This window comes from Enhydra lutris, unplaced genomic scaffold (genome assembly GCF_002288905.1).
Source record: "Enhydra lutris kenyoni isolate GAN:26980312 unplaced genomic scaffold, ASM228890v2 scaffoldscaffold26, whole genome shotgun sequence".
NCBI classification, from domain to species: Eukaryota; Metazoa; Chordata; class Mammalia; order Carnivora; family Mustelidae; genus Enhydra; species Enhydra lutris.
Genome location: NW_019154110.1, coordinates 14260657 through 14276919, shown reverse-complemented (window position 1 = coordinate 14276919; position 16263 = coordinate 14260657). Strand labels below are relative to the sequence as shown.

At 38.2% G+C, this 16263-nt stretch overlaps 1 protein-coding gene across 1 annotated transcript in view; it reads left to right on the top strand.

Moving 5' to 3' along the window:
• The window catches only part of LOC111151791 (RAD51 paralog C), a 42575-nt gene that overhangs the window by 14913 nt on the left and 11399 nt on the right, over window positions 1-16263 (top strand). Inside the window, exons 5-7 of the mRNA XM_022509992.1 lie at window positions 5674-5805; window positions 14491-14557; window positions 15815-15875. Coding sequence (XP_022365700.1) covers window positions 5674-5805; window positions 14491-14557; window positions 15815-15875 — 260 coding nt within the window. The remainder of the gene's footprint in view (window positions 1-5673; window positions 5806-14490; window positions 14558-15814; window positions 15876-16263) is intronic.

The window sequence follows — 16263 nt, the reverse complement described above, 5'->3', positions numbered from 1 at the left end:
GAGCCCGATGATTCGGGGCTCGATCCCAGGAGACTGGGATCATGACCTGAACAGAAGGCAGCCGCTTAAGGGCCTGAGCCACCCAGGTGCCCCTAAAATCTTTTTTTTAAGATTTTATTTATTACGGGGCGCCTGGGTGGCTCAGTGGATTAAACCTCTGCTTTCAGCTTGGGTCGTGATCTCAGGGTCCTGGGATCGAGCCCCACATCGGGCTCTCTGCTCAGCGGGGAGCCTGCTTCCTCCTCTCTCTCTGCCTGCCTCTCTGCCTACTTGTAATCTCTGTCTGTTAAATAAATAAATAAAATCTTTTTAAAAAAAAAGGTACATTAATGCTGAGTTTTAGATATGTAGTTACATTTACTGGTATTCTTTTTTTTTTTTTTAAGATTTTATTTATTTATTTGACAGATCACAAGTAGGCAGAGAGGCTGGCAGAGAGTGAGGGGGAAATAGGCTCCCCACTGAGCAGAGAGCCTGATATGGGCCTCGATCCCAGGACCCCGAGATCATGACCTGAGCTGAAGGCAGAGGCTTAACCCACTGAGCCACCCAGGTGCCCCTACTGATATTCTTTATTTCTGTGTGTGGATTTGAGTTACTGTCTGATGTTTCATTTTCAGCCTGAAGGACTCTGTTTAGCATTTCTTTTACAATAGATCTACTAGCAATGAATTCTCTAGCTGAATTATCTTTTTTTTTTTTTTTTTTTTTTTTTTTAGTAGGCTCCATGTTTGGCTTGGAGCCCAACATGGGGCTTGAACTCATGACCCCAAGATCAAGACCTGTGCTGAGACCAATAGTCGGGTGCTCAACCAACCCTTAGACACCCTGGGACTGTCTTAATTTCTGCTTTATTTTTGAAGAATGCTTTTGCCAGATACATAGTTCTTGGTTGACAGTATTTTTTTCTTTCAGCAATGTGTATATATCATCTTATCACTTTCTGGCCTTTGGGAACCACTGAATGAATATATAAATGAATAAACACACACACACACACACACACATGATCTGTTTCTTCTTACTGCTTAATTGGTATACTGGTAAATGTTTAGTGACTGGCTTTCCAAGAAAAAAGTGTATGCACATATATACATACGTAAGTTTATTATAAAGTTACTGACATAAAAGATGTTTAGCACACCATTTACAAATAATAGTAAAATGTGTAATACTCTTTATTATAAATCTCTGTAGCCAACTGAGTGTTACAGAAAGTTTTCATTGATTTTTTTATTGAGGTTAATTTCACATAGTAAGATTCACCATTTATTTATTTGTTAAGATTCCATTTATTTATTTGAGAGAGAGCACGCACACACACATAAGTGGGAGGGGAATGGAGAGGGAGAAGCAGACTCCCTGCTGAGCAGGGAGCAAGACTGACTGGTGGCTTGGCTCTACCCCAGGATCCCAAAACCATGACCCAAGCTGAAGGCAGACACTTAACTGACTGAGCTCACCCAGGTGCCTCCAAGATTTACCATTTATTTATTTATTTATTTAATTTATTTATTTTTAAAGATTTTATTTATTTATTTGACAGACAGAGATCACAAGTAGGCAGAGAGGCAGGCAGAGAGAGAGGAGGGAAAGCAGGCTCCCCGCTGAGCAGAGAGCCCGATGCAGGGCTTGATCCCAGGACCCTGGGATCATGACCGGAGCCGAAGCCAGAGGCTTTAACCCACTGAGCCACCCAGGCACCCCGAGGTTTACCTTTTTTTTTTTTTTTTTTTTGAAAGGTTTTTTTTTTTATTTATTAGTCAGAGGGAGAGAGAGCACAGGCAGACAGAGTGGCAGGCAGAGGCAGAGAGACAAGCAGGCTCCCTGCTGAGCAAGGAGCCCTATGTGGGACTCGATCCCAGGACGCTGGGATCATGACCTCAGGCGAAGGCAGCCGATTAACCAACTGAACCACCCAGGCGTCCCCAGGGTTTACCTTTTAAAAGTGAACAATTCAGGGGCACCTGAGTGGCTCAGTGGTTAAGCATCTGCCTTCAGCTCGTGTCATCCTGGAGTCCAGGGATAGGGTCCTGTATTGGGCTCCCTGTCCCACTCCCCCTGCTTGTCTGTGTGCGCTTGTCTCCCTCTCTTTCTCTCTCTTTCTCTTTGTGTCAAATAAATAAAATCTTTAAAAATAAATAAATGAAAGTGAACAATTCAGTGCAGTCAATACATTCACAGTGTTGACAACCACTACCTCTAGTTCTAAAATGTTTTTATCACCCTGAAAGGAAACTCATACTCTTTAAGGAATTGCTCCCTTTCCTCCCTCCCTGCAAAGACCCTGGCTACCACCAATCTGTATTCTGTCTCTATGGATTTACCTATTTTGGGTATTGCATATAAAGGAAATCATATGATACATGATCTTTTTGGCCTGGCTCTTTTACTGAGCATGATAGTTCAAAATTCATCTGCTTTGTAACTTGTATCTGTACTTCATTCCTTTTTATGGTAGGATAATATTCTGTTGTATGTATACATCATTTCTGTTTGTTTATCCTTTCATCTGTTGATGGGCATTTGGGCTCTTTCTATCTTTTGATTATTGTGAATTGTGGCTGCTATGAGCATGTATGTATATACATTTGTTTTAGTACCAGTTTTTAGTTCTTTGGTGTATGTACTTAGAAATGAAATTTTCATGTGGTAATACTGTGTTTAATTTTTTGAAATGTTTTTTCTGTTTGCCAGATAGTTTTACATTCTTACCACCAGCATATGTGAGGTTTTTCTTGATTTTAATTTTGCTCTTAAGTATCCATATCTGACCTATGGCAAAATCATGCTACCAGTGAGCACTTGATTGCTGTCCAATTCAAAAGAAGTTGCTCACCTTGTGACGAACAAGTAGTTTTAACATGAATGCTGGTTTAAATTTTTATTTATGTTAAGTGTGATGAAGGTGAAACAACAAAGGTATATTTTTTAAAATATTTGTTATTAATTTGATAGACAATGAGAGAGAGAACACAAGCAGGGGGAGTGGGAGAGGGAGAAGCAGGCTTCCCACTGGGCAGGGAGCCTGATGCAGGGCTCCATCCCAGGACGCCAGGATTGGGACCCAAACGAAGGCAGATGCCCAAGGACTGAGCCACCCAGGTGCCCTGGTGTAATTTTTTTTTTAAATGATTTTAATAAATTAATGATAATTTAGTGATAAATTAGTGATAATAATAAATGATTTAAATAAATTTTTTAAAATGATTTTATTTATTTATTTGACAGAGATCACAAGTCGGCAGAGAGGCAGGCGGGGGAGGGGGGAGAAGGCTCCCTGCTGAGCAGAGAGCCCATTGTGGGGCTTGATCCCAGGACCCGGGGATCATGACCTGAGCTGAAGGCAGATGTTTAACCCACTGAGCCACCCATGTGACCCTAATGTATTTGTTTTTAATTCAAGTATAATTGATGTACAATATCCTGGTAGTTTCAGGTATACATCATAGTGACTTGATTTTTTTTTTTTTTTGAATACACATTTTTATTTATTTATTTATTTATTTTTTAAATTTTATTTTTTATAAACATATAATATATTTTTGTCCCCAGGGGTACAGGTCTGTGAATCACCAGGTTTACACACTTCACAGCACTCACCATAGCACATACCCTCCCCAATGTCCATAACCCCACCCCCCAACCCCCCTCCCCCCATTAACCCTCAGTTTGTTTTGTGAGATTAAGAGTCAACTTATGGTTTGTCTCCCTCCCAATCCCATCTTGTTTCATTTACTCTTCTCCTACCCCCTTAACCCACCATGTTGCATCTCCTCTCCCTCATATCAGGGAGATCATATGATAGTTGTCTTTCTCCGATTGACTTATTTCGCTAAGCATGATACCCTCTAGTTCCATCCACGTCGTCGCAAATGGCAAGATTTCATTTCTTTTGATGGCTGCATAGTATTCCATTGTGTATATATACCACATCTTCTTTATCCATTCATCTGTTGATGGACATCTAGGTTCTTTCCATAGTTTGGCTATTGTAGACATTGCTGCTATAAACATTCGGGTGCACGTGCCCCTTCGGATCACTACGTTTGTATCTTTAGGGTAAATACCCAGCAGTGCAATTGCTGGGTCATAGGGTAGTTCTATTTTCAACATTTTGAGGAACCTCCAGTGACTTGATATTTTTACACATTATGAAAGAATCCCCACAAGATGTCTAGTTACCATGTGTCACCATACACAAAAGTATGTGTGTAGTTCCTTGTATGTGGGCTCTCTTTCGCTCCTAGAGGTTCTTTTTTTTTTTTTTTTTAAGATTTTATTTATTTACTTGACAGATAGAGATCATAAGTAGGCAGAGAGGTAGGCAGAGAGAGAGCAGGGAAGCAGGCTCATTGCTGAGCAGAGAGCCTGATGCGGGGCTCGATCCCAGGACCCTGGGATCATGACCTGAGTCGAAGGCAGAGGGTTAACCCACTGAGCCACCCAGGTGCCCCTACTCCTAGAGGTCCTTATCCAGGACTCAGTTCTGTTGCCTCCCTTTTCATTGACTCCTTCCCTGACACTAGTCTAAGTTAGCCTCCCTCTACTTTAACACCTACTTATTCATCATCATTTTACCCAGTTTCATTTCTTCATGACTCCTATCATTATCAGAAATTATTTGTTTGTTTACATGTTAATTGTCCTTTACTCCACTCCATAAACTCCAAGAAAGCAAGGACCTTTTCTCTTGTTCCCTGCTGCCTGCAACAAGGACTAACATATAGTAGGTATCAGTAAGCACATGCTGAATGAAGGAATGAATACTTTAAATAAAAGATACAAAAATGGGTTACTTAGACATGGTGTTATGAAATCCTCTTCTTTAGTCTAATCCATATTAGATAGAAAAATATATAATCTTACAGGGTGGGTTTTTTTGTTTGTTTATATTTGGATTAGTTTCCAAATTCTGTTTGTTCTTGGATGTGAAGTTTATATATTACTCTAGCTTCACTTTAGGAGCCATTATTTGGATTATATTAGAAGTGAAACTGTCATGAAAATGTTTATCGTCTCTAAGTGAACCTTCTTGATTGGAATTCAAGACGAAGCTTCCTTATGCTGAATTCTCTCTTATAGCAGATTCTATGATGATTAGTTGCCTTATATTTAAAATTAAGGAGAAAAAGTATACCAAGAATTTGAAGTTTTTGTTTAATTTTTAATTTTTTATTAACATATAATGTATTACTAGCCCCACGGGTACAGGTCTGTGAATTGCCAGGTTTACACACTTCATAGCACTCACCATTAGAATTTGAAGTTTTTGAAAATGATACAATAATTTAATATTTGAAGAGTTTTTTAAACATAAAAAATCTTGAAGGTAAAATTGAAATACTGAAGAATTTATTTTACTAAGACTTTTATTGGTGTAAAATGCCTCTGTAAAGATTGTGTATAGTGGTAAAGTATAAGAAAATTATAATTGCTTCTTCACATTGAATTACTTTTTCAAGTTTATAAATTATCAAACCAGAGTACATTTTAACTTTTGGTGATTAATGCAAGAAAGCGTTGGGTGAATAGATTTATTTTGGAGAGTTAGAAATAGAACTCTGGATTTTATAGATTTTTTTTTCCTGCAATGAACAGGCTTTTGGGATGCCATTTTTTAAAATTTTATTTTAAAACCAAACCTAATTTCATTATCTCTTCTGTATTTAGGTTCGATTAGTGATAGTGGATGGTATTGCTTTTCCTTTTCGTCATGACCTAGATGACCTAGCCCTTCGTACTCGATTACTAAATGGCCTAGCCCAGCAAATGATCAGCCTTGCAAATAGCCACAGATTAGCTGTAAGTATTATTAGCCAAGAGAATTGTATAATAAAGTCAAGCTTATATAAAATATTAATGTCTAGAAATAGCTAAATAGAATTTGACTAAAAGCACATAATACAGACACAGTTTTGAATGTAGTTTTTGTTTGACTTTTAGGAAAAATTAATTCCAGTCATAAGTGTTGTGTATCAGTTTTCCTAGAATATAACAAGCATGATCAAGATACCATATTTTAAAATGGACTTGTTTGATAAAGAAATGCCACCTTTGATAATTGCAATGTTGGTTTTTTTTTTTTTTTTTTTTTTTAAAGATTTATTTATTTATTTATTTGACAGAGAGATCACAAGTAGGCAGAGAGGCAGGCAGAGAGAGAGGAGGAAGCAGGCTCCCCTAGAGAGCAGAGAGCCCGATGCGGGGCTCGATCCCAGGACTCTGAGATCATGACCCGAGCCGAAGGCAGCGGCTCAACCCACTGAGCCACCCAGGCGCCCCAACAATGTTGGGTTTTATTTACCTAAATATATTTGTTGTTTTTCAGGTAAGCTCTTCTAATGTCCCCATTTTCTTTTACTCTGGGTCTTTAATTATTACATGTTGTATGGTGCTAGCTTCAGCAGCACATATACTAAAATACATGTTGTGTAATCACAGACTCAGAAGATAGAAAAATTACATAGTGTGAACAACCTAGATGTTTGAAGGTACAGCTAACTCTTCTAGATTTGAAATGTGAGGTTAAATATAAAGATAAGTTGGAAGTGACAAGACAAAAAGGAGTGAAGGTGACGACTTTTTTTTGTAACAAGCTTTTTTTTAACTGCCTATTTGCCATCACTTTCCACTCTGCAACCCCATGTCACCTCTCACACCAATACACACACCTGTTCAGGAGGAAGATGGGAAAAGATCAAGCCACCTAACTTGATTTTCCTTAGAAAATTAGAGTCCTTAGCACATACCTGTAATTCAGCCTAAGTACATAAAGAACTCCTCGATAAAATCATTTCAAAACATGTATCTTTTCTTTTGAGTTTTTAGATTTTTTTTTTTTGCCATATACTGAAAAGCATAGTGTCCTGTGTTTGAATTATTTCTTGTATTAATTTTTAATTTAGCATTCTGTTAATATCAAGGAAGAGCCCCCAGTAGGGGGCACTCAAGACTAATGGGTTGCATGGTTCCTTAAGTTTTGTTTTGTTTTGTTTGTTGAAATAGGTTTATTTTTTCTGATTAAAAAAGTAATGTAAACAGTAACATGGAATACTATGAGTGTTTAAGAAGAGTAATGTAAATATACACATACTAACACAGAACAAGTTATATCCAGATACACGATTAAGTAAAAAGATTCAAGGGGTGCCTGGATGGCTCAGTCATTGAGTGTCTGCCTTAACGCTCTGGTCATGATCCCATTGTCCTAGGATCAAGCCTCCTGGCTCCAAGGGGAGCCTCCTTCTCCCTCTCCAGCTCCCCCATGCTTGTGTTCTTCTCTTGCTCTCTTTCTCTGTCATAAATAAATAAAATCTTAAAAAAAAAAAAAAAGGTAAAAAGATTCAAGTCACGTAACAGTGTATTTTATGTGATCCCACTTTTGAGAAAAATAAAAATTTTATTTATGCATTATATTTATATATATCAACAAAAAGCTCTGAAAGGATCAAAGTGTTCCTAATGACTACTTCTAGTAAAAGGATTTTGTGGGGTTGAGGGCATACTTTCTCCTCTTTATAAATTCTTCTTTGCTTGATTTTTTGAATTTCCCAGTTACTATATAAATACATTTACCATATAAATACATAAATACATATAAATACATTTCACAATTTTATATATACTTTCTGTAAAAGAAGTTCTAAACAATCAAAAGTGTAGAAATTAAGTAAATTATCTATTACCCAGAGATGATTACTCTTGAGTTTGGTGTACCTATTTTTCCGAACTTACTAAGTTTTTTTTTTTTTTTTTTTTTTTTAATTTTAAAGTAATCTCTACACCCAACCTGGGGCTTGAACTCATAACCCTGAGATCAAAATTTGCATGTTCTACTAACTGAGTCCCAATATAGAATAGTTTTTTAATCATCCCCCTCCCCCTATTATCTTTAAAGTTGGCTTCAGGTTTTCACCATTTAAAAAACTGCAGTCGAGATGGCTGGGTGGCTCAGTTGAGTCCTGGGATCAAGTTCCGGGTAGGGCTCCTTGTTCTCCCTCTGCCTGACCCTCTCCCCTGCTTGTGTTCTCTCGCGCTCTCTCTCTCTCTCTCTCTCTCTCTCTGACAAAGAAGTAAAATCTTTAAAAAATAAAGATAAGAAAACTTTATATATGCTTTTTTGTCCATTTATTCAGTTTTTCCTGAAAGTATTAAGTCAAAGAGACATCTGTTTTTATTTACTTATTTTTTTATTTTTGGTAGGGGTGTCTCTGTTTTTTTTTTTTTTTTTTAAAGATTTTATTTATTTATTTGACAGAGAGAGATCACAAGTAGGCAGAGCAGCAGGCAGAGAGAGAGAGAGAGAGAGGGAAGCAGGCTCCCCGCTGAGCAGAGAGCCCGATGCGGGACTCAATCCCAGGACCCTGAGATCATGACCCGAGCTGAAGGCAGTGGCTTAACCCACTGAGCCACCCAGGCACCCCTGGGATATCTCTGTTTTTAAGCATTGTTATATATTATCAAATCACTCTCAGAAAGCATGTTCCAGAGTATGTTCTCTATAGCGGTGAATGGGAATTTTTGTTTTTCCACCTCTTTACTAACTTTGAGTCTTTTAAAGTCTTTGCCAAACTATGATAGAATCCTTTCAGAGATGCATTAACTTGATTATTAGCAGAAATTTTTTTAACAGCTTTATTGAGATTTAACTAACATACCATAAAATTTACCCTTTTAATGTGTACGGTTCCGTGGTTTGTAGTATATTTACAGAGTTGTTCAACCATCATGTCTAATTTTAGAACATTTCCATCACCCTAAAAAGAAATCCCGTGCCCATTAGCCATCACTCCCCATTGCAACCTCTTGTCATCCGCTTAAGAACCCTTAGTCTGCTTTCTATCTGTATGAGTTCATCTTTTCTGGATAGTTTATCTAAATAGAATTGTTCTGTATATGCCTTTTATGTCTTGCTTCCTTAACTTAGCACAGTGTTTTCAAGATTCATCCATGTTTTAGCATATATTAGTATCCTTTTTATGACTGATTAATTTTGTATTTTTTCAGTATATCATATTTTGTTTGTTTATCAATTGAAGGACATTTGGGTAACAAGTATTAAGGCAGAGAAGTTTCTAATTTAAAAGTGATTGTTACTTCACTGTTTTATTTTATTATTTTTTTAAATTTTTAAGACTTTATTTATTTGAAAGAGGTAGAGAGAGAGCACAAGTAGGCAGAGCAGCAGGCAGAGGGAGAGGGAGAAGCAGGTTCCCCGCTGAGCAGGGAGCCCGATGTGAGGCCCAATCCTAGGACCCTGAGATCATGACCCAAGCCGAAGGAAGATGCTCAACCAACTGAGCTACCTAGGCGCCCCTACTTCATTATTTTAAAGATTCACTCTTTAATTTGGTAAACCCAGTGTTTTTGCAGTTGTCATGTAATTCTTTTACAAGTAGTTGCCAAAAGTGCAAATTCTGATTTGGGGATGTTTAGCAGTTGGTAAACTGGTACGTCTATGTACATTTTCCTCGAGAGGTGTAATGGGAAAACTATATCCAGGTTTCCCTCACTATCCAAAAGTAGAGCATTCTAACAAAAACATTTTGTAAGCCAAAAGGTATAAAGCAAAGAAGCAACTACCAGTAATTTATTTTTTTATTTATTTAAGATTTTATTTTTATTTATTTGACAGACAGAGATGACAAGTAGGCAGAGAGGCAGGTAGAGAGAGGAGGAAGCAGGCTCCCTGCAAAGCAGGACCCTGGGATCATGACCTGAGCTGAAGGCAGAGGCTTTAACCCAGTGAGCCACCCAGGCACCCCAACTACCAGTAATTTATTTGGAAAATTGTTTTCACGTTCCCAGACTCAAAAAATAACTTTTCTTAGGTTTTTCTGATACCTTAGGACAGATGTTGCTAATGAATGCACAAAGTAAATCAAGATAGAGCACAGATATCCACAGACAGACACAGCTCAAAGTGATGGAAGCTTGATGCTGAGTATCATTCCCAGGGGAAGGAGCTTGGTGATGCTGCTCTCCCTGCCTCGGTGTACTCTTGCTTCTATGATGTTTCTGTGCAAAACAAATGCTGAATACTGTATCTTTTCACTTTCTTTAGAAAAGAGAAAATCCCCCCCCCCTTTTTTTAAAGATTTTTAAATTTGACAGATAGAGACACAGTGAGAGAGGAAACACAAGCAGACAAAGTGGGAGAGGGAAAAGCAAGCTTCCCGCTGAGCAGGGAGGGAGCCTGATGCAGGGCTGGGATCATGACCTGAGCGGAAGGCAGACGCTTAAAGACTGAGCCACCCAGGCGCCCCTCTCTTTGGATTTCTTATGGTTAGCAAAAACAGGTACTAATATAGGTCTTTCATAAAAGCAAAGTGGCATAATAGGAACTCTTGAAAAGCAGGGGATACCTGTACTCTATAAATCAGTGCTCTCTGAGAGGATTTTCTGGGAAGATGAAAATGCTCAGTCTGTATTCTGTATGCATGTAAGAGCAGTTGCATGGCTATTGAGTACTTGAAAAATAGTGCTGCTAAGGAAGTGAATGTCTAATTTTAATTTAATTTTTAAAAGCTGTGTGTGTGCCTGATGGCTGCCGAATTGAATGGTGCACCTCTAACCAAAAAGTGTTGATACAAATAAATATCCCAGTTGCTAGACCTTAAACACTTGGTAGTTTGTAAAGTATATTCTGCATGTTGGGGATGCCAGTTAGTCATATATTTCAGTTAATTACCAATTTAAATTCCTGTTTAGATTTTTCCAAGATGCCCGATGTGAGATAATACATGGGGAAACCACTGTGGCTTCAAGGAAGGGAAACTAGAAGAGAGTCATGTCATCCAGTTTGTGCCTAATTGAAACCTAGATGGAGCACAGATTTCTCCTTTGTAGACAAACAAAAATTTTAGGGTGTTATCACTGCAGTGGGAATAGCCAAACAGCTTTTTCTTTCTCAGTTTTCTTATGGAACTGATGCCTTTTTCAGAGTAGGTATCTTTTCTCATTGCTTTTCATAGAAGTTCTTTATCACTGTCAGCTTGCAGTAGTATCTGTCATATTTCTGGGGGGAAAATCTGTATTGGAAGAATATTTAAAATAACTCTTTTTGAAGAATTTGGGGCTGGGAGGTGCCAGATAATCTTTTACTGTATTCAATCAACCTTAAACAGTCTTTCTCTACTTTAAAATTACTATCCTTCATTTTGAGGCAAGGGAAACAAAAGTAAAAATAAATGATTGGGACTACATCAAAATAAAAAGCTTCCTGCATAGAAGAGGAAGCAGTCAACAAGACTAAAAGACAGCTTACTGAATGGGAAAAGATATTTGTAAATGACATATCCAATAAGGGGTTAGTATCCAGAATATATCAAGAATTTATACAACTCGATGCTTATAGGGTTGAATAAATGTTTTTTTGGCTTTAGGGTAGTATAAAAAAAAAACCCAAAATTTATACAACTCAATACTCAAAAAGCAAATAATCCAATTAAAAAACAGGCAGAATACATGAACACATATTTCTCCAAAGAAGATGTACAAAATGGCCAACAGACACATGAAAAGATGCTCAACATCACTCACCATCAGGGAAATCAAAACCACAGTGAGATACCACCTCACACTGTCAGAATGGGTAAAATAAAAAACAAAAGAAACAGCCAAGTGTTGGCGAGGAAGTGGAGAAAAAGGAACCTCATGATCTGTTGGTTAGAATTAACATATGATCCAGTAATTGCACTATTTACCCAAAGAGTAAGAAAACACTAATCCAAAAGGATATATGCACCCCCATGTTTATAGCAGTGTTATTTATAATAGCCAAGATAGGACACCTGGGTTGCCCAGTGGATGAAGCATCTGCTTTGGGCTCATCATGATCCGAGTGTTGGGGGATCAAGTTCCAAATCCGGCTCCTTGCTCAGCAGGGAGCCTGCTTCTCCTTCTGCCTCACCTCCCCCTGCTTGTGCTGCCTCTCTCTGATAAATAAATAAAATTCAAAAAAAAAGAAATGCAGGGGCGCCTGGGTAGCTCAGTGGGTTAAAGCCTCTGCCTTCGGCTCAGGTCATGGTCTCAGGGTCCTGGGATCGAGCCCTCATTGGGCTCTCTGCTCAGCAGGGAGCCTGCTTCCCCCCCCACTCTCTCTGCCTGCCTCTCTGACTACTTGTGATATTTGTCAAATAAATAAAATCTTAAAAAAAAAGAAATGCAGCCAGTTTAAATATATATATATATATATATATAATATTTATGTGTGTGTGTGTGTGTGTGTGTGTGTGTGTGTGTATATGTGTGTGTATATATATATATATATATATGGAAGCAGCCCAGGTGTCTATTGACAGATGAATGGATAAAGAAGATGTGGTGTGTGTGTGTGTGTGTGTGTAGATACATATACACATACCCAGACTCTTAACTACAGAGAACAAACAGATGGTTGCCAGAGGGGAGGTTCGTGGGGGAATGGGTGATATAGGCAAAAGGAATTAAAAGTACACTTATCTTGGGGCGCCTGGGTGGCTCAGTCAGTTAAGTGTCTGACACTTGGTTTCAGCTCGGGTCATGTCTCAGGGTCCTGGGATTGAGCCCCATGTCAGGTTCCACTCAGTGGGGGTCTGCTCAAGGATCCCCCCCACCGCCGCTTGCTCACTTATTCTCAAATAAGTAAATCTTTAAATAAGGAGTACACTTAATGAGCACTGAGTAATGTATAGAATTGTTGAATCACTATATTGTACACCTGAACCTAATATAACACTATGTTAACTAAACCGGAATTAAAATTAAAAAAAAAGAAACAAAAAAATTACTATCTTTCAAAACATGGAATCTTTTCTATAGGTCACTATTTAATCCAAAAGAATTAGTACTATTTTTAGCCATAAAAGCCATCCTTGAGTAAAGCAACACCTATTATTAGCAGACTAGTATAGTTACAATTTTCAGCCATTTGACCTGATTACTGGGTTTTATTTTTTACATTTCTGTATTTTCTTTATGATTTTAAGTCTTTTCTCATAATTTTTGTCTGTTTCCTATAAAACCAGAAATGGTAATAATGTATTCCACTTTCCTAAAGATGTAAACAGTGAGTTATTTATTAAGTATCTCACACTCTTTTGATTAAATATATTCTAGAGAGGCAACAGTGGTAGGAAAAAAACAAAAACCCCAGACTCAATCTTTCTAAATTTCTAATTTCTCATGTGTTAAACTGGAATTATTATCTCAAAAAATATTAACAGTATTACCTCATTCATAGAGTTATTGTGAAGACTAGATAAGATAATGAAAGTAAAGCACTTAGTATAATTATAGTTTCTGGCATATAGTAAGTACTCAGTAAATGTTTATCACCACTACTGATATTGCTGCTGTTGGTGTGGTGGGTTTTTTTTCTTTTCTTTCTTTCTTTCTTTTTTTTTTTTAAGATTTTATTTATTTATTAGACAGAAAGAGACACAGTGAGAGAGGGAACATAAGCAAGGAGAGTGGGAGAGGGAGAAGCAGGCTTCACGCTGAGCAAGGAGCCTGATGCAGGCTCGATCCCAGAACACTCGGATCATGACCTGAGCCACCCAGGCGCCCCGCTTTTTTTTTTTTTTTTTAAGGTTTTATTTATTTATTTGACAGAGCACAAGCAGAAAGAGCAGCAGTCGGAGAGGGAGAAGCAGACTCCTCACTGAGCTGGGAGCTGAATATGGGGCTCGATCCCAGAACCCTGGGATCATGACCTGAGCCAAAGGCAAACGCTTAACTGACTGAGCCACCCAGGCACCGTGGTCTGGGTGGTTTCTATTGGCTTATCCAAAACTTAAATTTTATTTATTTATTTATTTTTAAAGATTCAATTTATTTACTCGACAGAGCGTGCTCAAGGGAAACAGCAGGCAGAGGGAGAGGGAGAAGCCGGTGACATGGGACTCGATCCCAAGACCCTGAGATCATGACCTGAGCTAAAGGCAGATGCTTAACTGACTGAGCCACCTAGGCACCCATCCCAAACTTACATTTTAAAAGTAAGGTTTTTCCAGTGCTCCCAGTTTTGAAGTTTTTATACATGATCTCTTTACACTCTTGTGTATTTATTATCTGTAATATTTTTATTCTTCCATTTTCACAAGTGCTCTTGTCTGTTAAAAATGCTTATATTCAATGAAATCATGGTTTCATATAACTTACGGGCAAATTTAAAAATTTATCAGAAAAGGTTTCATTACCTAAATATATTTTTCTTGGGGCGCCTGTGTGGCTCAGTTGGTTGAGCGGCTGCCTTCAGCTCAGGTCATGATCCCAGGGTCCTGGGATCAAGCTCCGCATTGGGCTCTCTGCTCAGCGGAGAGCCTGCTTCTCCCTCTCCCTCTGGCTGCCGCTCTGGTTACTTGTGCTCTCTCTCTCTGTCAATTAAATAAATAAAATCTAAATATTTTTTTCTTTAAATTGTATTCAGAACACTAAAATCACAGAACTATTTCCTTGGTAATTTGGGGGAGAGATTCGCCTAATTTTCTCACTTTTTTTTTTTAGGTACTTTTAACTAATCAGATGACAACGAAGATTGATAGAAATCAGGCTTTGCTTGTTCCTGCATTGGGTGGGTAATCAGAGAAGCATTTTTATTAAGTTTTTTATTTATTTAAGTAATCTCTACAACCAACGTGGGGCTTGAACTCACGACCCCAAAATTAAGAATCACATGCTCTTTCAACTGAGCCACCCAGGTGCCCCAGATAAGCATTTTTAACTTAACATATTTTTTCTATTTCTTTCATGTGATGCTTGTTCAGTACTGGAAGTTCCATGAAACCAGAGATTGTTTCTGATTATTTGGTGATAAGTCTTATTTTTTTTGAAGATTTTTTTTATTTATTTGACAGAGACACAGCAAGAGAGGGAACACAAGCAGGGAGAGTAGATGAGGGAGAAGCCAGCTTCCCACCAAGTAGGGAACCCAATGCTGGACTCGATCCCAGGACCCTAGAATCATGACCTGAGCCAAAGGCAGACGCTTAAAGACTGAGCCACCCAGGCGCCCCTTCACTGATAATTCTTGGCATGGAACTCAGTGCCCTTAGATACCCACTCATCTTTTCAGTTATTTAACAACCATTTATTAAGCATCTATTATTTGGCAACTATTGTGTCAGGCACCGAGCATATAAATATTCATAAGATGACTCTTGCCTTCAGAAAGTCTTAAGCAGGAGGAAGGGTGAATCCATTTAAATACAGATCACATTACAGTAAACAGACTTATGACTTACTTTTTTTAAAAAAAGATTTTATTTATTTATTTGACAGACAGAGATCACAAGCAGGCAGAGAGGCAGGCAGAGAGAGAGGGGGGAAGCAGGCTCCCCACTGAGCAGAGAGCCCGATGTGGGGCTCATCCCAGGACCCTGAGATCATGACCTGAGCCGGAGACAGAGGCTTAACTCACTGAGCTACCCAGGTGCCCCCTTATGGTTCTTTCTAACCTCAAGGACACAGTGCTTCAAGATTTTTCTTTTACTAAATTCTTCAAGAATATTCTATCAAAGTTTTTGCTTTTCTTCTGGTAGCCAGCAATATGTTAGTAGGTCTGATGATACAGAAGATTGACAAAATGTTGACTCAAACTATGAAGTTTTCTGAAAGCAAGTAAAGGATAATGATCTTCAGTATTTCCACAGCTAGGTAAAAATCTGTTAATCTCAGGATGTTACCCATGTGTACAAGGGGTTTTGAAAGTATAAGTATATTCTCGTGTTAAATTAGGTAAAGTAAAACTCTTTTGGTCAGAGGTATTCTGAGAGACTTATAACCTTGTGAGTAAGGCAATATACAGTTGTTCTGTTTTTGTTCCCACCAGGGGAAAGTTGGGGACATGCTGCTACAATACGGCTAATCTTTCATTGGGACCAAAAGCAAAGGTCAGTATAGAAACAAGTTAATAATTCTGAATATTGGGTTAATTATACTAAACATTTATATTTTCTTTGATCTACTGCAGTGGGTGAAATCTACAGTGTCTCATGAATGAAAGCTTTTGTTGCCTTGTCCTCCATCACCTAGAGAAAACATAGAAACATGTTGTTAAACTGCACATTTAGCTAACATAGGAAATTCTTTGGAATATTTAAATGATGGGGTGCACCTGAATGAGTAGGTGGCCAAGGAATGCTACCTTCTAAAGCTCTTTGAAATCAAGTACCATTTATTAGCCTTGCAGAAGGAGGTGGGTACTCTGTGTTCCTAGAAGGGATTGAAAGAAGAATAAAATTAGGACAAAGGAAAATTTTTGAGATTAGCTTTAGGACT